General features: G+C 43.6%; 1 protein-coding gene across 6 annotated transcripts in view; it reads right to left on the bottom strand.

Moving 5' to 3' along the window:
• Positions 1–17,505, bottom strand: part of NPRL2 (NPR2 like, GATOR1 complex subunit) — a 114,525-nt gene that overhangs the window by 4,407 nt on the left and 92,613 nt on the right. For all 6 annotated transcript variants that reach the window (XM_030205615.1, XM_030205612.1, XM_030205613.1 and 3 more), the window contains one exon: positions 7,623–7,740. In XM_030205615.1, the coding sequence (XP_030061475.1) occupies positions 7,623–7,740 (118 nt within the window). The remainder of the gene's footprint in view (positions 1–7,622; positions 7,741–17,505) is intronic.

Here is a 17,505-nt window from a genome sequence, read left to right as displayed (position 1 = left end):
GCCGCCTTTTTGCGCTTTAAAAATGGCCGCCGAGACTTCTGTAAGTCTCGGTGGCCATTTTGAAGCGCGATCGGGCGGCCGAGGAAAGTCAGCGATGGCAGCGGGCAGGCAACACTGCCTGCCCCGAAGTATTTGATGGCCAAGGTAGGGTCGGGTGAGGGACCGGATCGGGAGGGAGGAAGCAGGAGAATTTGCGAAACAAGTCGGGAGGGGGTGGCAGGGGAGAGAAGGGAGCTGCTGGCCATGGGTGGATGAAGGGCAGGGGAGAGAAGGGTCGCTGGCCATGGGTGGATGGAGGGCAGGGGAGAGAAGGGTCGCTGGCCATGGGTGGATGGAGGGCAGGGGGAGAGGAGGGGAGAGAGCCTGTTGTTAAAAATTTACCAGCACACCACTGCATAGATGACATATGGAAAATGCTAGTGCCAACCAGGCATTACCTCTGTGGGACAGCACTTTAGAAAACCAGAACACTGTCCCAATAATTTTATGGTGAGAATTCTGAAATGAAACTTTAAAACAATACAGGAACACAAGACCTTTGAAGTCAAAATGATTAAATATTTTGACACCCAAGACAGGACTTAAAGATCTGGGTTTTCTAGCCCATTATAAACCATGAAATTCCACTGCTTTGTCATCCTCTGATCACCATGCATATCTCCCTGTCCCTCATCCTTTCAGACTGTCACTGAAATACTTTGTTTCATTTATATATGCTGTTACTTATCAAAATTTGCTTATTTCTGATCTGACAAAGAAGGGCTACCTTTGAAAACTAATCAAAAAAATGTATTGTTACTTATTCCTAAGATGTCATCCACAAACAGCATTGTGACATCATGGATTGCTGAGGATATCTCAGCAGCTGATCTGGAATTCACCTGCCCTATAGTTCCAAAGGGAGGTCTAGGCGATAGCTTTTAGCATTGGCAGTGAGGTGATCTTTTAAATATGTAGGTGTTTGACTTCTTGCACTTTTGTCTTCTTTAATTGGTGGGGATTATAGTTTTCTCTTCCACAACCATTAGGATCTGAGGTCTCTGTCTGCTGGACCGCCCATTCTTTGTCAGAAGCTCCTTAGGAAAATTTCATCAGGTGTCACTACAGTCCTAAAATACTTTGTGGATCAGCAATCTTCCCAGTTGGCATTGTAGGACTAAAGGCTGTTAAATCAACAAGTTTGGAAAAACAGATCTTTTTAAAGTTGTAAATTCAGACCTTGCCTGGGAGCTGAAAGGCTTCCAAGTAAGAGAAACAAATGATTGTACTTTGCACTTATGTGAACTTCTTTGGAGACTGATGCAGAGGAGTTGATGGTGGACTTTAGTTTTAACAGTAAGTCTTAAAAATAGCTACGTAGTGAAAATAACATTTCATCTCAGATTATGGTTATGCACTTTCTAGTTTCTTATTCTTGGATGGTCCAGTTGAGGCAGGTTGCTGTAAGCTTTTGATTTTGTTGTCCAGGAGAAGGATTACATGTAAATAAAAATCAAGTTCAGATAACAAGATGAGACTTTTAATTTGTAATACGAAGGGAACTTTTCTTCAGAAAAAATAAATGGAGTTCAAAAGGACTGGTGCCTCAACACAGACTAAACAGAAGTCTGTAAAAGTTTGACTTGTAAATAAAAAGTGTATTTAATCTAAGTTGCAGGAGCCTGATGTGAACACAGCCTACAGATCCCAGCCCAGCATACTCATTAGGGAGGAGAGTTCCCCCAGCAGCTGTGGGATCATCACCCTCCAACTGGAAGCTTTCTCTGCTTAACCAGGTTCTCAATATTTGAATGAGCTGATACTACAGCCATAGCAGTCTTAGAGCAAGGAACTGGTGCATCATCCTGTTCTGGAGGAGGGTGATCTAACTTTCTCTGAGCTGTCAAATCTCCTGAAAAAGAGGAGAGGGACTACCACCACCCTGAGCTCTTTTTAACAAGTAAGTCTGATGAAGAAAGAAAACAAATCAGGAGAGAAAAGAGCTGAAGACCCCAGAGCCTCAGGTGGCTGAACAGAAGGAACATGAAGTTGAGATACAGAATTTGTTCCCACCAAGAAGGGGTGAAGCATGGGAACCATGCTCTCTAAAGAATTGAAAGATACACATGTATACTAGATGACAACCGGTCCTACTTCCCAAAAAGCAGAAGACCTGTTAGTGAGGTTAGAGTCTGCCAAATTGCACCCTTAATAATGACAAAAATAAATAACTGTTCCAAAGAGTCCAACTTTCCCAGAGGCAAAAGTAGCTTAGATCAGTTTCTTATCTCTTGCTTAACTATACAAATAACTTGCCTTGATGTTAGGTAACCATCAAATTATCCCAATTGAGTCTGTTACCATCATATATGTGCTCTTGGTCCCTCAGCTATATGGTGAGCCATATAGTAGAAACTATTTAGTATCATATCTGTTGAATGTTCTCACGCATGCTTATTAGGTGTATCATTAGTATTATGCTAACATCCTATATAATAAAAAGCACCTCCAACGTTCTGAAGCTAACTCCGTAAAAGTGAAGCCATGAAGCATTCGTGCTCCTGCTGTATCCATCTCCTGAACTGACGTCACGTACTTCCGGGTTCGTCACAAACAGCAGTGACCAATCACTGGAAGGGAACGCTGCAGAGTTGCCAGGCAACGGAACGCGATGTCACACACATGAGGGTGTCATCGTCCCTCCCTCCCTTCCAGTTCCAGGCCCCCTCCCTCCAAATTTTAAAAGTCATCTTCACTTACCAAGTCGGGTTTACGGCGGCCGGCAGCAGCAGTAAAAGGCGTGCAGGCTCGGCCCTTCTCTCTCTCTCAGCTCTGGTCCCCGCCCTTGCAGAAACAGGAAATGAGGGCGGGACTAGAGCTGAGAGAGAGAAGGGCCGAGCCTGCTCGCCTTTTACCGCTGCTGACGGCTCGCCTTTTACCGCTGCTGACGGCTGCCCCGACTTGGTAAGTGAAAATGACTTCTAAAATTCAGAGGGAGGGATGCTGGAACTGGAAGGGAGGGATGGAGGGAGAGGGGGGACCCTGGAACTGGGAGGGAAGGATGGAGGGGGACCCTGAAACTTGGAGAGAGGGAGGGGGAACCTGAAACTCAGAGGGAGGGAGGGGGGAACCTGAAATTCAAGGGAGAGGGAGGGGAGAACCTGAAACTCAGTCCTCTGGAACTTGGAGGGAGGGAGGGAAGGAAGGAGAGGGTGACTCTGGAGCTCGGAGGGAGGGAGGGAGAGGACAACCCTGAAGCTCGGAGGGAGGGAGGGAGGGAGAGGACAACCCTGAAGCTCGGAGGGAGGGAGGGAGAGGACAACCCTGAAGCTCGGAGGGAGGGAGGGGGGATGACCCTGGAACTCAGAGGGAGGGATGAAGGGAGGGGGGACGACCCTGGAACTCGGAGGGAGGGAGGGGGGACAACCCTGGAACTCAGAGGGAGGGAGGGGGGATGACCCTGGAACTCAGAGGGAGGGAGGGGACAACCCTGAAACTCAGAGGGAGGGAGGGGACAACCCTGGAACTCAGAGGGAGGGAGGGAGGGAGTGGACAACCCTGGAACTCAGAGGGAGGGAGGGGACAACCCTGGAACTCAGAGGGAGGGAGGGGACGGACGACCCTGGAACTGGGAGGGAAGAAGGGGGGACCCTGGAACTAGGAGGGAGGGAGGGGGCCCATGGAGCACACACTCATTCTCACACACACACTCATTCTCACACACACACTCTCTCACACTCTCTGTCACACACACACACTCGCACATTCACTCTCTCTCTCACACAGTCACTCTCACACACACTCTCTCAAACATACACACTCCGAGGAAAACCTTGCTAGTGCCCGTTTCATTTGTGTCAGAAACGGGCCTTTTTTTTTTTTTTACTAGTTGTATTATATCTCTGGTATTTGAATTCCAGTGCTGTTAAATGTGTATATTTTTTATACTGTTTCACAGCAGTTCTATTAGGTTTCAATTTACTGTTTTCAAGTTTACCTCATTTATTTGTTCTTATTTTACTATTATGCTGTTAACAAAATTGTAAGGTTTTTTTTTTTAATGTTAAACTGTACACCTTCTTGGGTGGAGCTTTTCATAAAGATGGCTAACAAATCCCAATCACTACATAATTAAATATCTTGCTGATATTGTAGTTCTGTCCGCTTCTTTTGTTGAAAGTCAACCACGTCCTCTTCTATTTCTCTTTCTACTTTTTAGACCGTAATGTTGATGCATGGAATAATAAATTCTTAACAAAACTTGAAAATTGAACACTATCCAATGCTGCTTTTCTAGCTCCACAGCAGGAGAATCGTTTCACTACTTCTGCCTTAGTAGGAGGGGAAGATAGGGAGAGTCACGGCTGAGAGAGGAAAGAGAACTGCAACAAAAAACATACTGGAGAGGAATAAATGCTAGAAGGTGCTCACCAGTAAACTGAAAATCCCCTTCTAGAGAACAAAGGCTATCAGGAGAAGTACGCTGAAGGCTTTGCTGTTAACCAGCCAGCTTTAAAAGCAGGAAGTTATCCCTCTCAAAGGACCACGACCACCACTTAAATGAAGGTTTGGTTTTTTTTTTGTTTGTTTTTTTTAAAAGAAACTTACTGAAAAAGAGAATCCAAAAATAACAAATTTATTTATTTTGTATTTATTTGTTACATTTGTATCCCACATTTTCCCACCTTTTTGCAGGCTCAATGTGGCTTACATGGTACCGTAAACTGCGTTAGCCGATTCTGGTATGAACAAATACAAGGTGATATTGTGGTAGAATGAGGTACATATATGGTAGGTACAATTGGAGGGAACTTAGAGAGGGAGAAGAAGAGTTAGGATATGTCCATTACGGTCTTTGATTACATTGTGTCGCAGGTATCCAGGCATGAAGTTTAAGTCGGATGTGAGATCTGTTATGAAGCGGTGAGGGGCAGATTGTATGAGGTAGCTGGGGCAGGTGTCCAGTTGACAGTGGCTGTTGGAGTATTTTCTAATCACCTGGGTAACTGTGTCAGCGCTGAGGAGACCGAAATTTGACCATATTCAATCCGCAGGGTATTCACCAGGGGTTGGGTCTAGACCATTAATGAAGTTCTCTATGTCCATCTTGTTCTGAGGTAAGGTTTTGCGTAGGTTTGCGATTTTTTTCATTGAAATATTTAGCAAGGTTGTCTGCAGATGGGATGTCAGTGTTGGTTGTGATGACCGGCGTTGTGTCTAGCAGTTTGTTCACGAGATGGTATAGTTTCTTCGTGTTTTTGTAGTCCGGCCCAATTTTAGTTTTGTAATACGACCTTTTGGTCTGTCTTATTGCGTATTTGTATTTCCTTTGTAGTTGTTTCCATGCGTTGAGTGTGTGTTCGTCTTATTTTTTTTCATGCGCATTCCAGTTTCCTTGATTGTGTTTTTAGTTTTTTCAAATTCTTCGTTGAACCACGGTATCGAGTTGTGTCTACGTGAAATTCTTGTTTGTAAGGGTGCTATTTCGTCTAATATGTGTCTGCATCTTTTGTCCCATTCTGAGAGGTAGTAAATGGAGTCCGTTTGTGCTGTCTAATCGTTGTTGTATATCTGTTGCCAGAAAGTATCTGGGTCTATTTGGCCTCTTGTGGTGTGGGTTGTGTGTTCTCGTGTGTGGAGAGAGCCCCTTTTCCGCCATTTTAGGGATAGGTTTAGTTTGTAATGGTCGTTCCATGGTGTTTCTGTCCATCTAGTTTGTGTTATGGTTAGGTTCTGATCAGTGGACAGTTTGAATGAGATGAGGTTGAGTGTATGACTCTTCACATGGGTTGTTTGCATGTGTGGCCATGTAAGATCACACAGATGAAAGAAGTCCTTGCATTCTCGTGCATTGGTAGAGTTTGGGTCTTCAAGGTGAAGGTTAATGTCTCCTAATACTAGTATATTGGAGTTGGGTACACATATATTTGAAACGAAGTCTATAAAGTCCGCCTGGCTTTCGTTCCAGTGGCATGGTGGTGTGTAGAATAGGACGCAATTTAGGTGGTCAAGCAGGTTTTTATGGTGGATTCTGATTGAGGCAATTTTGAGGTGGGTTGTTATAGATTCAGCAGTGGTTTCAATAGTGAGGTAAGACTGGTATATAAGCGCTATGCCCCCTTCTCTCTTTTCTGGTCCAGTGGGTGATTTTATATCCTGGAGACATAGGTTTAAGATGATAGGGTCCTCCTGATCATGGATCCAGGTTTCGGTGCTGAAGTTTCGCTGACGTGATCTAGTCTGTTATTATTGTTGTTTTGTTTACTACAGATCTGGCATTGATGTAGCCTATTTGAATTTTTTGGTATGGGTCTTCTGCGTTCGGTGATATGTGGACTTTTGTTAGTTGTCATTTCTTGGTTTGTGTGGGTTTTTTAATGACCTTTCTTTTCCTTTTGTTGAGGTTGTGCGGCTGTTGGTACTCTTCCTTTGTTTTGGTTATTGTCGGTTTGGTGTGATATGGTGTGTCTGGTCATTATTCGGTTATTGTATAGTATGGGTATATTGTTGATTTCTGCGAGTGGGGTGGTCATTGTTAGGGGGATCATGGATAAGGAGTAGATTGCTAGGAGCAGTTTGGCAGTATTCATTATGATATCAATTCACTTGGGCTATTAGTAGGCTGTGTTTGATGGGGTGCATAGTATGATCTTGTTCTTTGTGATGGAGTCTTATGTTCTGGTTTTGTGTGTCTTCAGCTTGTCTATTGAGTTGTTGATGTCTGTGGTGGTTCTAATGTTTCATTAGTTGATTAGGTATAGATAGTTTACTCACGGTGAGGTACTCAAATATTATCTTCAGTCTTTCTTTTTTAAGAGGTAGGAGGAGAACAGTGACCAAGGTGAAGGAGTGGAAGGGACCCAGCACCAACTTAAAAAAAAAAAAAAAAAAAAGCTAAGTAAGACTTTTACCCACAGCTCAACTAAATCCAACTGTACTACATAAAGGGAAAGCATCCCCAGATGTGTCCAAAAGCTGTACAGACAACCATCTAAACACCTGCTGGAGACTGAGAGATACTGAATTGGAGCAGATGCACAGAATGTAATTCTGTACTCTATCTGCTGGTAGATGGGCATAAGCTGCAAGCTCTCGACTGACCTGTTGGTGATAAGCATGGACTAATTAGATTTCTGTTTTTGTACTACTGTTTACCTTTGATGAAGGCATAATATTGAAACATGACCATGCAAAATTATATTGTGGTACATAAATTAGTGATTGGATTTACTTTTTGTATGTGAATACTTGGCTTGACTGTACACTAAGTATAGAACTGCTGAAGGATAAAACTATCTTTGTGGTATTTCCTTCTCCTACACTCACCTGCTCTGCAAAACACGTCTGACACTAGCACAATTTGTTTCATGTTATAGGGTGGAAAACCAGAAAAATAAATTCACATGCATGGTATTTGCACTGCACAAGCTGTGCCAGAGGGGCAGGAGGGCCAGAGAGCATTTGAAAACACAGTGAAAGGTAAAGAAGATCATACATGCATTACTGGTAAGTAACAGCTACACTTGTGTTTCTAGCTACCATAAGTACAATGGGGATGTCACCACCCAGATGGTTCTAATAGACAGCTCTCTGGTTTATACATGTTCACAGATCCCACCAAGATACTTCCCAACCCTTTTAACCTTTCATCCACTCTCTGCAGCTGCTGCGTGTAACGCGAGATGAGGTCACGCACGGTTGTTCCTGGGCTCAGCCCACAGTATAGCTGGAAGACATCTTTAAGACCAGCTCGCTTGTGACCTGCACAGAGTAGGAGACAAAAGAAAAAAGTATTGCAGCCAACTGTAGCCCCAACCTTCACCCACTTATCCCTCCCCCTATAAATACCACACCTGCAAGTTACAGGAGCTCAGAGAGAACTGGAGCACATGAAAACACAACAATTTCTTGAAGGAAATTAGAATGCTTAGGGAGGAAGGCGGTTTGACCAGGCAGCTTGTTCCTGCTCCTTTTGGGTTAGCAGCTTACTGTATTTTCTAGACTACCTGTTTTTTTTTTTATTTTACAGAAACTAAGAATATGACTAATACACAGAAGTGACTAATAGAAGAAATTTACAAAAACTCTGCCTACCCAGCAGAACAAGCAACATGTGTATTATCTGGAAAAATGAAAGAGGCAGGTCCAATTATGCTTATTTCTAGTAAATCCAGGCAGAACATAAAATAAATTAACTCATAGTATTTATTTATTTGTTGCATTTATATCCCACATTTTCCCACCTATTTGCAGGCTCAATGTGGCTTACATAGTATCGTGAGGTGATAGCCACCGCCAGTGGAAAACAAATAATGGCTTATGGACTTTTAAGAATTTATCCAAACATTTTTAAACCCTGCTAAGCTAACCACTTTTACTACAATCTGTGGCATCAAATTTTAGAGTTTAATTACACGTTGAATGAAGAAATACATTAGGTAATGAAGGAGGAAGAGTTAAGTTTTGTCCAGTTCTAGTATAAGTTTCGTTGTGTTGCAGGGTTCAGGCGTTTAAGTTGGATTGTTAGTGTATGCCTTTTTTTTTTAAATTGAATGAAGTCTTTATTAAAGTTTGGGAGAATTAACAAATTATTCACATTTAAGTAACAGTCAACACATTACAGAGTCAAAGTAGCACAGCATTTAAATCTTATAGAACCCCAAGTAGCACAGTAAGGAACTCCCAAGGAATAGGTAACCGCACACAATAAACTTAAAAATTTATTTGATTGAAGTACAAGTATCCCAAACCTCCCCTCCCAACCCAAAAAAGGAGGGGGGGGGAAGAAAAGAAGGACCCCCCCCCCCGCAACTCCAGCCTCAAACACTAGCAGTTGGAAATAAAAGGGTGCCAAATAGCTTCCCATTTAGATATTGTTTTACAGTGTTGAGCCTAAAGCCTCTCCATTTCACACATGTACCAGAGCTTATTACTACTACTTATCATTTTTATAGCGCTACTAGACGTACGCAGCGCTGTACACTTGAACATGAAGAGACAGTCCCTGCTCGACAGAGCTTACAATCTAATTAGGACAGACAAACAGGACAAACAAGAGATAAGGGAATACTAAAGTGAGGATGATAAAATAAGGGTTCTGAACAAGTGAACAAGGGTTAGGAGTTAAAAGCAGCATAAAAAAGATGGGCTTTTAGCTTAGATTTGAAGACGGCCAGAGATGGAGCTTGACGTACCGGCTCAGGAAGTCTATTCCAGGCATAAGGTGCAGCAAGATAAAAGGAATGGAGTCTGGAGTTAGCAGTGGAGGAGAAGGGTGCAGATAAGAGAGATTTACCCAGTGAACGGAGTTTCCGGGGAGGAATGTAGGGAGAGATGAGAGTGGAGAGGTATTGAGGAGCTGCAGAGTGGATGCACTTATAGGTCAATAAGAGGAGTTTGAACTGTATGCGGAAATAGATAGGAAGCCAGTGAAATGACTTGAGGAGAGGGCTAATATGAGCATAACGACACTGGCGGAATATTAGTTGTGCAGCAGAATTTTGAACAGATTGAAGAGGAGAGAGATGGCTAAGTGGGAGACCTGTGAGAAGCAAGTTGCAATAGTCTAAGCGAGAGGTGATAAGAGTGTGGATGAGGGTTCTGGCAGTGTGCTCAGAAAGGAAAGGGCAAATTTTGGTGATATTATAGAGAAAAAAAAAGACAGGTTTTAGCAGTCTTGTTGAATATGTGCAGAGAAGGAGAGGGAGTAGTCGAAGATGACCCCAAGGTTGCGAGCTGATGAGACAGGAAGGATGAGAGTGTTATCCACAGAAATAGAGAATGGGGGAGGAGGAGAGGTTGGTTTAGGGGGAAAGATAAGAAGCTCAGTCTTGGTCATGTTTAGTTTCAGATGGCGCTGAGACATCCAGGCAGCAATGTCAGACAGGCAGGCTGATACTTAGGCCTGGATTTTGGCTGAGATTTCTGGTGTGGAGAGGTAGATCTGGGAGTCATCAGCGTAAAGATGATACTGAAAACCATGGATAAGATCAGAGTACCAAGGGAAGAAGTATAGATGGAGAAAAGAAGAGGTCCCAGGACAGATCCCTGAGGTACACCAACTGACAGTAGGATAGAAGTAGAAGAGGATCCACTAGAGTATACACTAAAGGTACGCTGGGAGAGATAAGAAGAAAACCAGGAAAGAACAGAGCCCTGAAATCCAAGTGAGGACAGCGTATCAAGGAGTAGGCTGTGATCAACAGTGTCAAAAGCAGCAGATAGATCGAGAAGGATGAGGATAGAATAGAGACCTTTGGATCTGGCTAGGAACAGATCATTGGAGACTTTAGAAAGCGTTGTTTCAGTTGAATGAAGGGAGCGAAAGCCAGATTGAAGTGGATCAAGAATAGCTTGAGATGAAAAAGTCAAGGCAACGGCGGTGAACAGCACGTTCAAGTATCTTGGATAGGAAAGGGAGGAGGGAGATGGGGCGATAGTTGGAAGGACAGGTAGGGTCCAATGAAGGTTTTTTAAAGAGTGGTGTGACTACGGCATGTTTAAAGGCATCAGGAACAGTCGCAGTGGACAGTGAAAGATTGAGGATATGACAGATAAACGAGATGACAGTGTTAAGTAGATGGGTGGGAATAGGATCAGAGGAGGAAAGTTTCAAGGAGGAAAGAAGATGTGTAGTTTCCTATTCAGTGATTTCAGAAAAGGAAGAAAAGGAGGCAGGGGTTGGAGGGTTGAGAGAACGGACTTAACCATTGAAGGAAGCTGCGGGGACTTCCATGAAGCGGCCAAAGTAACCCTGGCTGCCAACATAGCTTGACAAACTAGTAGAGATTGTGAAGTAGTCAGGCCAGGCGGTTTCTTAGGAAAAAGAAAAAACTCAGACCACTTTATTGGCTTAGACAGCCACCTCTGGAGTCTGTACTGCATCGACTTCCAGAAGGCTCGAACTTTAACACGTCCACCAGAAATGCCCCATGGTGCCCTCCTGCCCACATCCTTTCCAGCATAATGAAGACACCTTTGGAAATATATGATGAAGGCATGCAGGAGTCAGGTACCACCTATATAAAACTTTTAGGGCATTTTCTTTAAATGGTATAGAGAGAGAAATTCTGGACAAAGCACATTCCATAAAGTTCCAATCATCACCACCCAATGTCACCCCCAGCTCCCGATGCCAATGCACTCGATACTCAACAGGGGCCCGAACCCACCAACGCTGAAAAGCGTACCAACAAGTGATCAAACCCCTCGTCCCCTTACAATCCTCACACAGGTCTTCCAAGAAAGAATCCTCTTGCAAAACGTTTGCTTTTATTTCCCCTGCAGAAAGAAAATGCTTCACTTGTGTATAAGCAAAAATGTCCTTAGAAGAAATTGCATAAGTTTCGGTCAGATTATGGAATGGAATAAAGGCATCCTCATCAAAAAATTGGCCCAGGTCTCCAGACCCACTGAGAATCAATTTATAAAAGTCCCGGATTCAAGGCCTGGAGGGAAAAGAGGATTATTAATTTCTGGTGTAAGCTTAGAAGGTATCAAGTCCTGCTTAACAAATAAGCTATCCCAATAATGAAAAGTAGTCAAAATTGAGGGACAAATCTCCTTACCCAACAATCTATACCTCCGAGGAAGCCATATCAATGAACGCAACTGACATGCGCCAACCGAGTCCTGTTCCAAGCCAATCCACCTCTTGAGGGCTTGCAAGATACCACTCAATGGCAGCCCGTGCCTGAGCAGCTTTATAATACCAGTACACATTTGGAACACCTAACCCACCCTTTTTTTGGTCTCGATATAACGTTCTAGAAAGACGTGGGTTTTTTTATTGGACCAAATGAAACGAAGAAGGCGATTCTGAATGCCCGAAAGGAGCGAGACAAACGTAGAGGAAGGCCCTGAAAGAGATACATCAAGCATGGCAGCACGTTCATTTTCAATGTAGCAATCCATCTAAACCACGATAACTCAATGGAGCACCAAGCCTCCAAATCTTTATATAAATACTTCAAAAGAGGAGGATAATTAACTGAGAATAAATCAGAGAATTTGCTAGTAAGGAAAACCCCCAAATATTTAATACCTCGGGTCACCCAACGAAATGAAAAGGCTTCTTGTAAGGACGTTAGAATCGGTCCAGGAATACCCACTGCCATGGCCTCCGATTTAGACATATTAAACTTAAAACCAGAGACAGAGGAATATTCTGCTAGAAGCTTAATCAAATTAGGCAATGAAGTTAAAGGTTTAGTTAGAGAAAGCAATATATCAGCAAACATTGCCAACTTATATTCCTGACTGGCCACCAGAAGCCCCAAAATATTAGAGTTAGCACGAATAGCAATAGCAATAGCAAAAGGCTCCATGACCAGTGCGAATAGCATGGGTGAAAGGGGACATCCCTGCCTAGTCCCCCTAGATAAAGGGAACATAGGAGAATTACCGCCATTAATACGCACACATGCTCTGGGAGAATTATAAAGAGCTTGAGTCCAGCCTCTAAAGCCCCACCCAATCCCCAGCTTCTCCATAACACTGATCATAAAAGGCCAATGGACACGATCAAAAGCCTTCTCGGCATCCAATCCCAAGAGACATAAGGAGGTCTTTGACTTAGTAGCTAAATGTAACACACTGACCATGCGACACACATTATCTTTAGCTTGCCTTTGGGGGACAAACCCAACTTGGTCAGGATGAACTAAATTTTATTTATTTATTTGTTGCACTTATATCCCACATTTTCCCACCAATTTGCAGGCTCAATGTGGCTTACATTGTTCCGTCATGGCAATCACCATTCCAGAGTAAAAGATACAATTAGTATTACATAAAGAACATGGGTGACATAATAGAATTAAGCAATCAGTATGAAGAGGTCACATTCGGAATAACAGATAAAGCGTTAATGTGTTACAATTCTTATGATGGATCGTTGTAGTATGCTTTGTTGAAGAGGTAAGTCTTCAGTGATTTCCGAAAGTTGATTAGATCGCGTATTGTTTTCACATCAAATGGTAGTGCATTCCATAACTGTGAACTCATGTGACATGTAGGCCGGGGCATCACCGTAAATGATTTTATGAACCAGGGTGCAGACCTTGAACGTAATGCGTTCTTTGAGTGGAAGCCAATGCAGTTTTTCAATCAGGAAGGACTTTAGCTAATCGATTCGCTAAAACCTTGGCTATAATTTTAACATCAGAGTTGAGAATGGAGATGGGATGATGTAGGCACAGTCCACCTACATTATCCTTTCCCAGCTTTGGAATCACAGCTATCCAAGCCTCCATCATAGAAGGAGGAAGAGCCTCCCCTTCCTGCACACAATTAAGAATCTCAGCTAGGAGAGGCACCAGCTCTCCCCTAAACGCCCTATAAAAATCATTCAGCAGACCACCCAGTCCAGGAGCCTTTCCTGTTGGCAAATCCTTAATAACTGAAACACTTTTGTCTACCTTGATGGCACCATCCAGTAAGGAACGCTGCTCATCTGACAAAGAGGGAAGGCTCTGAGAGGAAATAAAGGCCTCAATAGCATCATGTTGAATAGTAGCATCTGCTGAATAAAAGGACTTGTAAAAGGACTGAAAGTGCTGACGGATCAAGGAAGACTGAGTCAACACCTTATTCTTACCATCTCCAATCCGCAGAATTGTATGGTCAAACCTCTGCTGCCTTAATCTAAGAGCTAAAGAGCGACCAGGCTTATTCTAAGTACTGATGTAGCTGTTGCTGACCTCTTACAAACTGCAATTGCTCTGAGTATATGTTATCCAATCTAAGGCGAAGAGCTTGGATTTGTCTCAAAATAGACACAGAGTGTGAGGACTTATGCCGATCCTCCAAACAAGACAACTGTGACATACACATAGCCACCTTTTGTCGCCGGGCCCTGGCCTGGGTACTGGCATGTTTTAGAAAGAACCCCCTCGTTATAGCCTTCAAAGCGTCCCAAACAATCCCCATAGGAGGACCTGAATCCAAACTGATATCGAGATAATCCCTCAGGAGAGTTTGATATGCAGCTAGCAACTTCTCGTCCCTTAGCAAAGAGACATTTAGAGTCCACCTAGTATCTTTATCAGCCTCACAGAAAGACAAAAGATGAAACCAGGTTGGGGAATGATCCGAAATAGTAATAGATCCAATACCCGAAGTATTGCTGCCCTGAGTCAGAGATACATCGAGGAGTAAATGATCAATACGAGAATAGGAGTCATGTGAATGAGAATAAAAGGAATAATCTCTATCCCTAGGATGATGTAAACGCCACACATCGCATACAGCTAAAGAATAGGCTAATGCAACCAACGCCTTAGAATTTTTAACGTCACTCCCCGAGACTACACCCGGACTTATCCAAGACCGGGTCAAATGTGGCATTAAAGTCATCTCCCAACACCGAATTACCAAACGGGTCAGCTTGCACTACTTTGCCAAGCCAAACATAAAATTCCCCCTGAGATTCATTAGGCGTGTAAACAACAACTAGAGAAAAAGCTGAATTATTCAAAAGCACATGCAAAATCAGAAAACGACCCTCAGGGTCACGCTTAACTTTCTGCACCTGAACCTGCAGGGAAGAGTGAAGCAAGATCGCAACCCCTCGCTTCTTCGAGGCATCAGCATCGGAAGCACAATAAACATTTGGGTACTGATGATAATTCAACAATTTTTCATGTTCCCTCTTAAAGTGGGTCTCCTGCAAAAATACCACGTGGGGAGTATGTAACAACAATTCCTTAAATAACTTTTGACGCTTTTGAAGAGAATTGAGACCCTTGACATTATAAGTCAAGAACTTAAGATCAACGCTCATTTATAGCACATACCATGACCTGAGAGGCCCAGGTATAGCGTAAAGCCACAGATCCACCCAACAGCTGAAAGGTGAGGAAAAGCAAGAGAAGAGAAAAGAGGAAAAAAAAAACCATTTCAAAGTCCCCCCTGCCCCCTCAGCCCCCCAGACTTTACCCTCCTCAACATCTTAAAACAGAAATAACAATAAAACCCCACTGATGGTAAGTGAACTCACAATCCCAACCCCCCTCAACCCCCTCCCAACCATCACACACCTCTAGACAAGGACCCACAAAGCCCCCTAACTAGGCAGATCAGAGAAAGAGACCCACCAAACCTGAAGCACTACCTAAGACCCAACTCACCCACACATCCCCCTTGAAACATCACACAAAGAAACATCCGCGTCTCGCCCTCCTCCCCCACAACCCCCTCCAACCCCTCACAAGCAAGACTGGAACACGCTCTATCTAAATATAATGCACCACAAAAACTCAGCATAGGGATCCAAAAATAACCCCCCCCCCCCCACTACACACAGAGTCACAGAGACCAACAGATAAAATCCTGCAATAAGATCAGTCAGTCTCCTCAGGTAGCTATCAGGGGACTCTTAAGTTTGTTGGAAACACGCTTCCACTGCTGGAGTTTGGCCAGAGCTGTAGGAGTAAGATCCATGGGTGGGTGTTCAGCAGTCATCAAGCCTTCATCGTGCAGAACCTTCCAAACGTCAGCTAAAAGTCGGATCCGATGCAGCCTCCCCCCACTGTGAAGCAGAGGGCGAAGGGAAAGGACCATCGGTACGGGATCTTATTTTTGATTAAAATGTCCAGAGCTGGTTTTATTACACGACGCTTGGCCAAAGTCAGTTGGGACAGGTCCTGATACACTTTCACATGAGCCTCATTATAATCAATATGCGAGGCCTGAGGAGCCCGCTGCATCACTTGCTCTTTAGTAGCATAGGACAAGAAACAAACTATGTCTCGTGGCTTATTGCCCGTTCTCTTCCCCAAGGCTCTATGCGCTCTTTCAACCACAATGTTCTCTGACCCAAGCAGCTTACCACAGAGCAGCTTAACCACCGAGACTACATCTTCTTGGTCCCCAACCTCAGGGACCCCACGAAAACGGAGGTTATTCCTTCGCCCCCAATTTTCCTGGTCATCCATCTTATATTGCATCTCATTCAAATATTCGAGGAGATTTGAAATTCGAGAATCAGCCCCATTCAGTTATTCTGCCTGCTCATCCACACGAGCCTCTAAGTCCTCCACACGCCCTCCCAGCTCTCGCAGGTCTACACACAGGGTATCCATACATTCCAGTATTTCCTCCTTAGAAGATTTAATCTCCTCTCGAATCGCCTTTAGGCATTTTGCTAAATCCTTTCAGATGCCCCGCTTTGCAGAGGCGCTTCCAATCTCAGCTGTAGACGTAGCAGAGTCCGAGTCAGAATGACAGGTGCGAGCCGACAAGAGCACATGGTGGCTCGAGGCCTTACCGGCTTGCTGCGCTAACGCTCGCTCTCCTTCCGGGCCGAGGACATAATTCCCACCCGAGCAGAAAAGACCACAATAGAGTCCGACGCTTTTCTATAAAACAGGACACTAACACAAGGACGGGTGTATGCTTTTTTTCGCTAATTGAAAGCAGGGATGTGATGGAGTTCCGGACTCAGGCAGCCATCGGAGTTCGTGACGTCACTTCCTAGGGTATGCCTTTTTGAACAAGTTGGTTTTTAATGATTTCCAGAAGTTTGTTAGGTCGTGCATTGTTTTCATGACGTTTGGTAGTGCATTCCATAGTTGCGTGCTTATGTAGGAGAAGCTGGATGCATAGGTTGATTTATATTTTAGTCCTTTGCAGCTTGGGTAGTGGAGATTTAGGTATGTGCGTGTTGATCTTTTTGTATTTCTGGTTGGTAAGTCTATGAGGTCTGCCATGTATACTTGGGCCTCACCGTGAATTATTTTATGAACCAGGGTGCAGATTTTGAACGCAATTCGTTCTTTGATTGGAAGCCAATGCAGTTTTTCTCGTAATGGTTTGGCACTTTTGAATCTCGTTTTTCCAAATACGAGTCTGGCTGCGGTGTTTTGGGCAGTTTGGAGTATAATTTGCTACCTAAAATTTCTACACCCTTTGAAAGCGACACTGAGGATGAAGACTTTGATGGCTTTTCATACCAATGAACTTAGCCAAAGTTTGATTTGCAAATTTATTTAAAACACTCTTTCAAGGTAATAAACATACAGTAGCTGAGATGCATTCACTAATACATTTCATGCAGTTTGCTTTAATATTTATGGCTTAATCTCAGTCACATACATTCGTAACTGTCAGTTTGGGTCTGACCTCAGCAGTATCAGCACCCTGCACCTGTTCAGGGGCACAATTCTTTTAGTAAGTTTAAAAATGGTAAAAAACTAAATACTGAGCTATATACAGTGGGGGAAATAAGTATTTGATCCCTTGCTGATTTTGTAAGTTTGCCCACTGACAAAGACATGAGCAGCCCATAATTGAAGGGTAGGTTATTGGTAACAGTGAGAGATAGCACATCACAAATTAAATCCGGAAAATCACATTGTGGAAAGTATATGAATTTATTTGCATTCTGCAGAGGGAAATAAGTATTTGATCCCCCACCAACCAGTAAGAGATCTGGCCCCTACAGACCAGGTAGATGCTCCAAATCAACTCGTTACCTGCATGACAGACAGCTGTCGGCAATGGTCACCTGTATGAAAGACACCTGTC

Source organism: Microcaecilia unicolor, chromosome 6 (assembly GCF_901765095.1).
Source record: "Microcaecilia unicolor chromosome 6, aMicUni1.1, whole genome shotgun sequence".
Taxonomy (NCBI): Eukaryota; Metazoa; Chordata; class Amphibia; order Gymnophiona; family Siphonopidae; genus Microcaecilia; species Microcaecilia unicolor.
The sequence above is the reverse complement of the archived record's forward strand: the minus strand, read 5'-3'. Positions and strand labels throughout refer to the sequence as shown.